This window comes from Chiloscyllium punctatum, chromosome 16 (assembly GCF_047496795.1).
Source record: "Chiloscyllium punctatum isolate Juve2018m chromosome 16, sChiPun1.3, whole genome shotgun sequence".
Lineage (NCBI taxonomy): Eukaryota > Metazoa > Chordata > Chondrichthyes > Orectolobiformes > Hemiscylliidae > Chiloscyllium > Chiloscyllium punctatum.
Window position 1 is genome coordinate 21,664,622 of NC_092754.1, and position 12,333 is coordinate 21,676,954.

General features: G+C 37.6%; 1 protein-coding gene across 5 annotated transcripts in view; it reads left to right on the plus strand.

Moving 5' to 3' along the window:
- iffo2b (intermediate filament family orphan 2b) overlaps positions 1–12,333 on the plus strand; it is a 40,904-nt gene that overhangs the window by 14,786 nt on the left and 13,785 nt on the right. For 2 of the 5 annotated variants that reach the window (XM_072586465.1, XM_072586468.1), the window contains exons 2-3: positions 5,722–5,782; positions 5,980–6,075. In XM_072586465.1, the coding sequence (XP_072442566.1) occupies positions 5,722–5,782; positions 5,980–6,075 (157 nt within the window). Of the gene's footprint in view, positions 1–5,721; positions 5,783–5,979; positions 6,091–12,333 lie in introns of all 5 variants that reach the window. The other 3 variants (XM_072586466.1, XM_072586467.1, XM_072586464.1) reach the window with 2 other exon arrangements.

Genomic DNA, 12,333 nt, shown 5'->3' on the forward strand with positions numbered 1-12,333 from the left:
TATAACGCAAACTTTCCACTGAATGGGTGCAGTGATTTTTCCATTAGCGATCTTCTATAGTGCAGTTTTCTACAGCTGTTTTCCATAGTGTGACTTTCTATAGTGCGACATTGCAGAGAGCACAGCTGTTGCGTTATAGCAAGACAACCTGTATTTATCTTCATTGGGAATACAGTTAGTATCACAGTATTGGAAAGTCAAGTTATCCTGTTTTTTCAAGAAAGGAGAGCAAGATTAAGCTTATCTGCAGGCTTGTTAGAGAGACATCAATGATGGGGACGATATGGCAAACCATTTCTCAGTGATAAAATAAACTTTCTTTTGGCAAATTTGTGGGTTACTTGAGACTCACTGTGCCTTTATTAAAGGCAGATCCTATCTGAGTAACTCTGAGTTATTTGAGGTACCTGGGTAGGTCAATCAAGACAGTGAAGTGGATGCTGTATGAATTTGCTTAGAAGGCATTCAACAAAATACATTCAGGATGTTTATTAAAAAGTCCATGGAATTGAGATTGCAGCAGTGTGTTTGCAGATTTGACTCAGTGACTGGAAGTAGTGGATGATGACGGATTGATTTATTGGAGTATGGCACAGTTTTGAATCCTTTGTTTTCGGGTTTTTGTAACTGACTTACACACTGGTCTCTAGGACAGTTTTCTCAGCCAAGGAAGAATGAGTGTAAGGATTTTCTCTAAAATGGACAAGAGGGAACTACTTTGATAGTTACCAGGATTTTTCTTATGTTGGGTGAGATTTTGCTGGAGCTGGCTTAATTAGCTGTGTGCAAGAGTGTGCACATGTGAATGTCTATCATTGAGGTTGTGAGAATGAGAAAATAAAAGTGTATTTTGTACCAAAGGTTTGATTTGACAGTAGTGGTTTTCTCCACAACCCTATGGAGAATATCTGAGACGAATAAGTCTTTTAATTTTATTGTTTTGTTTATTTTGCGCTTGAGAGAGCAGTAGTGCTTTATATAGTGGTGATCGGCCTAGGGTCAGGCTTTTTACTTATCCACATTAGAGTCCTAGATTTTACTCTTCAGCTGATTGCAAAAGCCTCTTATTTTTAGCTTCAGTGGGCTAGGAAGAGACCTCATGATGTGGTTTTCTGTTGCTTTCCTTATATGCTTAAAGGAAATGCAAATACAGTACTTGAAAGGTCTTCTATTTGTAAGCAGCCATTGTCCCTTGGAGCTATAGTTCTGCTATTGACTATGGCTTGCAACCCTGAGCATGGGAACCTTATCTGTGACATTGTGCAAAAGAACAGAAGTTACCTTCCTTTAGAGATCTCCAATGATCCGGTTAGCCAAATATTATACCTTTGGTTAGTGTCATGGTATTGTACAATGGAAACCTGCAAATGGTTTGATCTTTTAAGACTTGGTTCAGAGCAGCCTTTCTATTTCAGACGACATTAGTAATTGCTTCTCTCAAATTTGCCAACCATATCAATTATTAAGTAAAAATGGTCTCTCAATTTATGACCTAGGCACACTGCTGTTGAGAAAAGCAATTTGGATCTAAATTGAAACAGAAGGGAACTTTGGATGCTGGAAATCGGAAACAAAAACTGAAATTACTGGAAAAGCTCAGTAGGTCTGGCAGCACCTGTGCAGAGAAATCAAAGTTAACATTTCGGGTCCAGTTACCCTTCCTCAGAACTGTTCTTAGAAAGGGTCACTGGACCCAAAATGTTTAGTACAATGAAAGATTAGATTAGATTAGATTAGATTAGATTAGATTAGATTACTTACAGTGTGGAAACAGGCCCTTCGGCCCAACAAGTCCACACCGCCCCGCCGAAGCGTAACCCACCCATACCCCTACATCTATGTCTACCCCTTACCTAACACTACGGGCAATTTAGCATGGCCAATTCACCTGACCTGCACATCTTTGGAGTGTGGGAGGAAACCGGAGCACCCGGAGGAAACCCACGCAGACACGGGGAGAACGTGCAAACTCCACACAGTCAGTCGCCTGAGGCGGGAATTGAACCCGGGTCTCTGGCGCTGTGAGGCAGCAGTGCTAACCACTGTGCCACCGTGCCGCCCATTTTGATTTCTGTCTACAGATGCCACCAGACCTGCTGAGCTCTTGTTTTGGATCTAAATTTTCAGAAATCCAGACCAGAAGCCATAGATTTAAGATGAGAGGGGAAACATATAAAAAGGACCTTAGGGTAACTTCATGCAGAGGGTGGTGTGTGTATGGAACAAGCTGTCAGAGGAAGTAGTAGAGACGGGTGCAATTACAAAGTTTAAAAAGACACCTGGATGTGTTTATGAATAGGAAGTGTTTGTGGGATATGGGCCAAATGGTGGCAAATGGGACTGGGTCAGGTTGAAATGTCTGGTCTGTATGGGCGAGTTGGACCAAAGGGTCTGTTTTTATGCTGCATGATTCTGACTCTAAATCAATTGGTGTAAAAGTTTTCACTGCAGTGGTGTTGATAAAAATTGTTAGGTTACTGTTAGGTACTTTTGTAATACTTAACCAAATTTAGCAGATTAAGTATGTTGGAAATCATCTGAATGCATTGATGAGATAAGATTACATTTCTTCCTTCTAGTGTGTAAAAGTTTGATGCAAATGTTTCTCCGATTCTAATTCTTAATCTCCTCTGTTCCATGGTTTTGAATCAAAGGATGTTGGTAGTAGTCAGACAAGACTTTATGCTGACTTGTAGTGGTATAAGAAATATTACAGATCATAAATATGATTACATGGGCTAAGTTAGTTGTCAAAATCACAATTTGTTCGAATATGATATCTGAATTCAGAAAGGTTTTCGACCATTAAACAAAACAGAATTGTGACAGGGAGGGGTCTGCAAACTTCTTTTTTGGCAATACTAACAAAAGTTATGCAGACCCAGGAAAACTAGATTGATAAGTTATTTGATTCATTTTTGGAATGTGAGCATCACTGGCTAAGCTAACATTTATTGCCCATCCTTAATTGGCTTTGAATGTACCACATTCTTTTTTTCTATCAGAAAAAGACATGACTTGGGTGTAACTACAGAGGGAATATTTTAGGGAGGGGTTTCCATGAAAACATTGCTACAACTCCTGACTTATTTACAGTTGGCCTAGCAAATTAAAGGTTGCGACTCACAGGCAGCAGAATAGCTTAAGGCAATGGAAATAGTTCTGAAATTGTGATCTTATTGTGACCACACCTAAAGTAGAGTTTAGTTCTCCTAGTGAAGAGGACATTAAGTTTTTAAGAGGGCAAAAGGAATGCAATAGATTAGTTTCAGAACAGATCTTTGAGAAATGGGTAGGCAATTTGGGGATTTCCTCATCTGAAAGAAGGACAGGCATAATTAAATAAACCTATTCAAGAATTTTGGAGGATTTGGAGATGAAGACTGAAGTGTTTTCTGTTGCCCATATTGTCAAGGGCGATGAGTTACTCTTCTAAACTAAATACTGCATGAGCAAAAGGTACATTAATACAAAATATTTCTGGTAAATAAACTTTCAAATGTATTTTTTTCTAGCCCCATTCATTTCTGTGCAAAAATGAGAGTCTTGTTAAAGCCATGGAACCACAAAAGTATTTTCTGATCAATCTGTTCAGAAGTATCATTATACACCTTTTGGAGCCCTTGAGACCTGAATCCGGGCCTCTCGGTCCAAGGGTACTACCTCTGCGCCACAAGTGGGGCCCCAGCATGAATGTGAAATTGTAATTACCAAATGATGACACCCTGTGATTGGATTCAAGACTTGTGCAGGTTTCCACTAGCAAATAAGCTTCAGGGAGTACTGCATTTGGAAATTCATCAGGGTAATCTTGTTGGACGTTGTTCAGACAGTCGAGAAGGGCCAAAGGACTATTACATGAAAATTGTCGCTTATAGTTATTTTGGTCTCTGAGCATCTGGCAATGGAGTGAAGAAAACATACCATTTTGATCTTTTAATCAAACGATAGTTGCTCTTTGCTGCAAAATGAAAATTGCATGTTTATTCAGTTTTATGGAACTGACTGACAGTTCTTGAGATGTGAAAGGAGACCATTCAGCAATTGAGCTGAACAATTTGTCCATTTCCTTCATTGCTTCAACTATACACCAATTTAGCTTTGTTCAGTTGCACCACTCCTGCTCAGAACTTGTCCAGCTGTCCCAGGAATCTGAAGCCCTCCCTTCTGCAACATTGATTGGCCATTTATTTCTCAACTTTACTTTTCTTTTTCCTATAGTCTCATATTACTCAGTAATCCAGAGATTACAGTTTTTGAGGAGCTATTATTAAATGTTCTACCTAATCCTGAAACTCTGTAGGATCTGTTAAGTTCTTTTACTCCTGAGGTTCTTACACACTTGATGCAACTATAACACACCAATTTCTGTGAATAAGCAATCAAATTTACTAAGCACAGTACAGTAGAAGCTAGGTGACCCCCCTTTGACCCTCTTCACAGGCATGTGAAGTCGGGTCTAAGTGAAAACTCAAACAACCCCAGGTTATAGTCCAACTTGTTTATTTGGAAGCATTAGCTTTCTGAGCACTGCTCCACAACCACCTGATGAAGAAGCAGAACTCCAAAAGCTAGTGCTTCCAAATAAACCTGTTGGACTATAACCTGGTGTGTGATTTTTAATTTAGTACACCCCAGTCCAACACCGGCATCTCCAAATTGGGTCAAAGTGAGACTCTGAACAAAAAGTGAGGACTGCAGATGCTGGAGATCAGAGCTGAAAAATGTATTGCTGGAAAAACGTAGCAGGTCAGGCAGCATCCAAGGAGCAGGAGAATCGACGTCTTGGACATAAGCCTGAAGAAGGGCTTCTGTCTGAAACGTCGATTCTCCTGCTACTTGGATGCTGCCTGACCTGCTGCGCTTTTCCAGCAACACATTTTTCAGCTCTGAACAAAGAAAGCACATCCCCTTTATACAGGTCAGTTGCAATGCTTACAGATACAGTACTCTGGCCGCTCCCCCACAATCACATGCCACTTAAGACTACCCCTAAATGAAATGTGAATTACAATGGATAGTCATCCACATTCTTCCATGGCTTTCGTCCTCACCCAAAGACAGTACAGTTTAATCCTTTAATATTACATTAATGTCCAGAGAGATAGTCCTCCTTAATCTCTTAACATTACAGATCTATTTCCTTGCATCAGTAGTTCTGTTGCAACCATGCTTTCTGCTCTCCTGCAAAAAAAACCCTGTTCTGTGCCAACTCTAACAATTTCTACCTTGCCACCAGGGAAGCAATACATATTTGATGATTTACATTGGTAGATACCAAATCATTTATTATTGAATTGCTTAAATGATTCTTGGGTGATGAGGAATTCTGCTAGATTTTTCTAAGTTCTGAATTTGACTTCAGGGAAACTTTAATTTTGAGATTTGTCCTCATAAGTGAATGTTACAAAATAGACCTGACAATGTTGATTTTTCTTTTGGCAATTTGTTACCCAAATTATTTTCTTGTTGCTCTTAAGGAAGATTTAAGATAGATGACAACATGTTTTATCTGGCCTGCTTCTCATGTTGGTAGCTGTAAATGGTTTGAATAAGGTATATCCACTAATTCAAAGAAGTTTCAGTTTTTTTTGACTTATTAATTTTGGCACAAGTCATTATTTGATGTACAGCTGTTACTGTGTCTTAAAAGCTATTGATTCAATATTTGTCATGATGTGATTCTTGTTGTAATGATATTTATTTATCTTCTCTCTGTAGGTGGGAACAAGAATTCACTCTTAGGCAGCATCTACAGGAAATTGTGGCTGCATTGCAGGTGGTAAGCTAGGAACATTTTATTTTTCACAAGATATTCCAGGGCATAAGTTTATTTATGATGTTTACGTGCTTTGGATTGATTTTTTTTTGGATGGTGGGTGTTAAATGGAGCAAAATAATGTGTTCAGGTGGGTTTGGGTTTTGTGGCATTTTCTGAAAGCTGAGAGTTTTGAGAATTCAATGTTTTTGTAATTTCAGGATTCTCAGGAAGCTGAGGCTATTCAGAAGGAACTCAATGAGAAGGTGGAAAAATTGAAGTCAGAGCTAGTTGTGTTTAAAGGGCTGATGAGTGATGTAAGTACTTTACAGGTGAGCAGAAAAGTTGCCACAATATAGATCGATAATGATAAGTAGTAGTTTAGCCAAGAAGCCATGACAAATAGTATGCTTAACCATCTTTTAGTCCTTCCTTTAATTAAAATAATGAAGCTTTTTTTAAAAAAGAAAGTCACTCGGGACATGGGTGTTGATGGCTGGTCGGCATTTATTGTCTGTCCCTAATTGCCTTTGAGAAGATGGTGGTGAGCTGCCATCTTGAACTGCTGCAGTCCATGTGCTATGGTTTAGACCCCTAATGCCCTTGGGGAGAGAATTCTATGAAATATCCTGAAGTAATATGGCAGATGGCATGGCAAGAAGTTTCCATGCTTTTTATACCCAATAGGTACATACATTTTATTTTCTTTGTACAACTTGTTCAGTTTGACATGGCTTTTCCATTGGTCTGTAACTTAATTCCCCATATCCAACTTTACCTCGAAACCCAAATCCTTACCATCTCTTGCATGTTGAAGATTTTCCTACCTTGACAATAGATTCAGGGCCAGGTGTCATCCAACTCCCTACACACCTGATATAGGAGGGACCACTGACCGTCAGCCTGCAGGGATCTGGGAAAGGGAGGAGAGTATTCTGGAACTGAATGAGGAAGGAGTCCAGAAAGGAAAGACATCCATCGTTTTGGAATTGGAAAATAACTGCCAAATGACAGGGTAACTGGGAGAAATTGACTCTAAATGATAGAACTTTAAAAAGAATAAATATAGACTTTGCAGACATCAACATCTTTCAACTGAATAGGCAAATTAAAACAGTATCTTTTTTTATTTAAAAAAAAACATCCTAGGTTTTACAAACCTATTTAAATCATTGATTAGGATGCAGATAAAATCCGGTGTCCAGTTCTGAGTACCCTACTGAGGGGAGGTAGAGTAGGTTAGGGAGATAGTGCAGAAAATGGTATTGACTGTGATATCATGGGTGGGTCCGCTGTTTTAACTTGGAGAGCTAAATCAATTTCTGTTATCTATTTGCATATCTGAAATCTCTGATCCACGATGTCAATTTAGTGCTTTTCTGCGCACTCTACTAAGCCTTCATAAAGTAAGGTGCCCAGATTTTTGAACATACTACTCCAGCGAAGGCCTAAGCAGTGAACTATAAAGGTTCAATGTAATCTGTTTGCTTTTGAACTGTCTGTGTTTATAAAATCAAAGATCCTTATGTGCCTTTTTAACAGCCATATCAGCTTGCTTCTTCTAATAAAGAAAGAAAAATTACAATGGAGGAAAAGGCCAGGACCACAGAGCAGGCCTCACATCACTTTTCTATATAATATTTTACAAATCAGTCTCTGATCATAGTTTATCTAACTGCTGGCCCTCTGTAACAGTATCCACAGCTTGGAGTAAGCCTCCAAATATACTTATGACATCCAGCTGTACTACTTCACTGATTCTATTAATCGTTCTAAAGGTCTTGTCATGGTCCCCTTGTCCACCCTCAGGATTCTAATTGGTATAAAACTCTGGTCTGCACCGAGTATCACTCGTTTTCACTCATCTTTTGGTTTGCTGTTTAACCCAACACAGATAAAAATCCTCATATTCAAACACTTCCCATCTCTGCATCTTCAGCCTTTGTAATAATTGCAGGCATATATTAAAAAAAAGTAAAATTCATGATCAGAATTTCAAAATGTGCACAGAATTTAAGTGAATAGTGAGGAGCACAGAATAGACTTCAAGAGGACTTGGGCGGTACAATGAGTTGAAACATGGCAAATGTAGTTCAGTCCAGATAATTGAAAGATGATGCATTTTGATATACAAAATGAGGCAAGACATGTTAATTTGGAAATTTTAAAGGATTTGTATTGTTCTCAGAACAGTGAAGGCTAAGAGAAGATGCGATAGACATGCTTCAAATTATGAAAGTTTAGAAAAGATAGATAAATTGCTTTAGGGTTAATGACCAGGTGGACCGATTTAAGGTATTTACAACAGGACAGAGGTGACATAAGGAAATGCTTTTCATATAATCGATATCTAGAATTTGGAATACACTGCCTGATAGTATGGTGAATACAGAGTTAATTGTCTTTGAAAGGAAATGTAATAAACATTGCAGGAGAATGAGAAGAGTGTGGGAAAGTTGAGCTGACTCGATTGTGCAAGAATCAGCTCAAGCATGATGGGCTGAGTGATGATCTTCTGTGCTGTATAGTAGTTTATGGTTTTGTGACCCATTCCCACAAGTTTCAAGTTATTGATTCAGATATTTAGTGTCTTCCCAGCCCTTGATTAATAAACCTTTAGCTGTCTAATACTTGCTGTAGGGAGCACTCTGTCCCCAACCTGCTTTATCTTAATGCTTTGTTAAAGCCCATCTTTTCAGCCAACTTCCATCTCTCTTTCATATGTTCTAATTTAGTTTAGAAGTTGTTAAGTGCCTTGGGATCGTTTTTATACTCAATACATGTTGTAATTGACAATCTAGCTATCAGGTACTAGTTTTCATTTGCAGTCTGTTCTGCCAAAACATTTTTAATTGAGTGGCAGTTTTGACAATTGAATATTTGACAATTATAATTTTTGATCCTCTTTAAACCACTCTTTGCCAAACCTCTCCTTGCCCAAGATGCTCCTGCCACTGAGTTCCTAATCTTTCATAAAGCTGAAGCTTAAAGTTCCGTTGGTGTCTTGTTCAGAGAGTGAAGCATGTCTCACCTGAACACTGATATCTATGTGCAGTTTTTAAAATTTTAATAAAATAAACAGTAATTGCCTTGGCTAAATTGAAATTATATTAAAACTTGAGGCTGTTGTGATTTTATCACTAAAAATATTGAGTGGTTCTCAGAGTGTGTAGCAAAATACAGATTTATGTTTGAAATCCTCATTAGCCCCATCCTAATGATTTGGAGATGCCAGTGTTGGACTGGGATGTACAAAGTTTAAAAAAAAATCACACAGCACCAGGTTATAGTCCAACAGGTTTAATTGGCAGCACTAACTTTCAGAGCGCTGCTCCTTCATCAGGTGGTTGTGGAGTAAAAGATTGTAATTTATAGCAAAAGTTTACAGTGTGATGTAACTGAAATTATATAATGAAAAAGACCTGAATTGTTTAAGTCTCTCATCTGTTAGAATGACCATTTCGGTTTCAGTTCTTTCATATGTAAATCGCAAACATTTTTTTACAAGTTACGTTTCTCAAGTGAACTTCAATAATTGGTGTCTGTCAGTCCAGATGATGTATTGAAGGTGTGAGTTCCCCTTAATTAATAAGACTTTAGTAAGTTTACTTCACTCAAAAACTGCATGAATCCATGTAAGATTCTGTAAATTCATTTTTTTAGATTAGAATCAGTCTGCACATTGTGGTACAGACAGTTTTGCACAGAGGAACTCACACTTTCAGTACATTATCTCAGCTGACAGACACTCATTGTTAAAGTTCACTTGAGAATGTTACTTTTCCAAAAAAAGTTCTGCGATTTACATATGAAAGAACTAAAGCCAACGTGGTCATTCTAATAGATGAGAGACTTAAACAATCCAAGTCTTTTTCAATATATAATTTCAGTTACATCACATTGTAAACTTTTGCTATAAATTCTGTGTCTTACAGTCTTATACTCCACAACCACCTGATGAAGGAGCAACGCTTCCAAAAACCTGTTGGACTATAACCTGGTGTTGTGATTTTTAAGTTTGCCCATCCTAATGATCTCTCCTCCTCATTATCCATTGATCGGATATATCAAAACTGAAAATGTGTACATTGATAGGAAATCATCTGCAGGAGGCAGTCAGTTAAGGTCACTGAAGCTAATCACACTCTGAACAATTATAGCAACTGGAAAGTTCAGCATGAGGTATTTTTAAATAATTAAATTTGACTGGATATTCTGAACAATAATGAGGATTGGCTTCCAGTATATACAAAATCAAACCCAACATGTTAAAAACTAAAGAAGCTCAATTTCTCAAGAAAAATTGAGCTATCTGTTGAGACTTGATATAGGTGATGACTCAGGATGATCTCATGTCTCAAATAAAACTTCAGCTAAAATTTTTATATGGAATTCTCATTAGTGTTTTGACTTGTCCAGATGGTTACAAATGACTGCACGATATATTTGACTCTGACTGCAGACCCGGAAGTCTGGGTGTGCAAGATTTTATCACAGCTGTGTTAAGTTTATTTCAATACCATATTTGGTAGAATTGCTACTGGAATTTGATTTTTGCTGAGGAATTCCACTTTTCAGACAGGATTTCCACTTGAATGCAACTTGATATATGGTACTTGAAAGGGCAGTCAAATAGTTCTTTAATGAGCTTCTTGTAACTGATTACTGAAAGAACTTGCGTGAATTAAACATTTATTTATATTTCCTGATTGATTAAACAAATGTTTATTAGACCGGAGACAATTTGGCTCATTATGTTTGAGAAATTTTTGAAAGATTAATTCACTTAACATTCCTGCCCATAAGCTAAAAATCTTATCAATGTGAAAATATATTTGTGTTTTCCAGATGGAGGTAAAGGCAGAAATAGAGGATAGTGATCTTGACCATTTGTCAAAGCTTTCTTCCTTTGATACCCTTCGTATTCTGAAATTTGTTCCCGAGCTGAGCATTTAAAATAAATCTTTGCAGTGTGTTTTCTGGTAATGGAACTCATTATGGATCCAAAAGACACTTTTAAAATAATGCAGACTGATAAATCTTAATAACTGGTTTGTCTGGGGGCTCAAGGAGAACTGGATGGCTAGACAGATTTGAGTGGGTGTTTTATTAATAGCAATGTGCAATCTGCAAATATTTTCGTTTTGGAAGTGCTACATATTCAGAAGGCTAGATTGAACAGTGGTTTTAACGTTCGGTCTAATCCAGAGAAGGACACCACTTGTGAAACTATAAGTAGTAGCTGGATCACTGTTGTACAGAGGTTTGATGCGATTATTGTCCTTGCTAGGCTAGGGCATAATCAGAAATTTTAACTGTAATTTCACTAAGTGCAACATCCTTAGTTAGCCAGTGTGCAGGCCTTTCTGCTGTAAATAAAGCAGCTTCAATCTTTATGGTCCATTAACATTGTCATTCCTTAAGGCTGAAGTTTCTGTTCATTTGGAAGATTTCATTTTCCCAGCTAAGTAAATATTTACCATTTCCAAATTGATATTGGTGGATTTGAGAACTTTGATCTTTTTTTATACATATTGTTATAGATTATAATAAAAGCATATAGCATAGGTAGTTTTTTTGAAGGGAAGTAAGATTTAGCTCTCTGGGTTTGTAATTTTTTTTATAAAATTTAAAATCCTGCCAAACATCAGGAGAACCACATTGGCCCATCTTACAAACTGACCCTGTTTCAGTATGATGAATGTTTCTTACAAAGTTGTTGCATTTTTATTATGACAAACGTTATATCAGAATAACTGTGTATGCACCCCTTCCAACCTGTTCTGCCCTTCAGCTGGGTTGTGTTGGATCTATATTATTTTTCCATCTTAGCCAAATTGGTCTGTAATGCTCATACCTTTATCTAACACACACCTATCAATATTGGTTTTATTTTAATTGAGCCTTAATAGAGGGCATGTCTTTGATTTCCACCAGTCTAAATAGTGTGGTATTTCTTGACGTTATTCCTGAATGACCAAATTCTAGTATGAGGTAATGCCTTTTGTTCTGGACTCTGAGAGGAAATAGTTTATATAGGGATGATGAGAAAAACAAAATGGTTAGGATAGTGTGTTGTTTTTCTTGAATATTTTAAAATTAAAAGTGCACACTGCAAAGAGCTGAAACAAAGCTACCAGGGTTTGTGTAATTGCTATACCCCTGTGAAATGAGCAGCATTCTTTTATGGTTTGAGGTCAACTTGAACAAGTTTTATTTGCATTGATTTGCCTTTGACTTTAGAGCCTAATTTTAAAATGCAGTAAGTGGGAGATGATGAAATATGGAAGTAAGCTAGCTAGTAATATAAAAGAAATTGCAAGAGGTCTTTTAGATATCTAAAAGGAGGGAGGGAGGAATGGACATTGGGTTGTTGGAAAATGAGGCTAGAGAAGTAGTAATAGAGAACAAAAATGGTGGAGGAACTAAATAGGGTTTAGCATCAGTTTTTACAGTGGGAGACACCTACACACCAGAACCTTAAGGGAGTTGGGACAGATTTGAGTGTAGTGGCCATCGCTAAGGAGAAGATGCTGGAGTAATTAAAGGTGTGAAGGCAGATAAATCACCCGGAC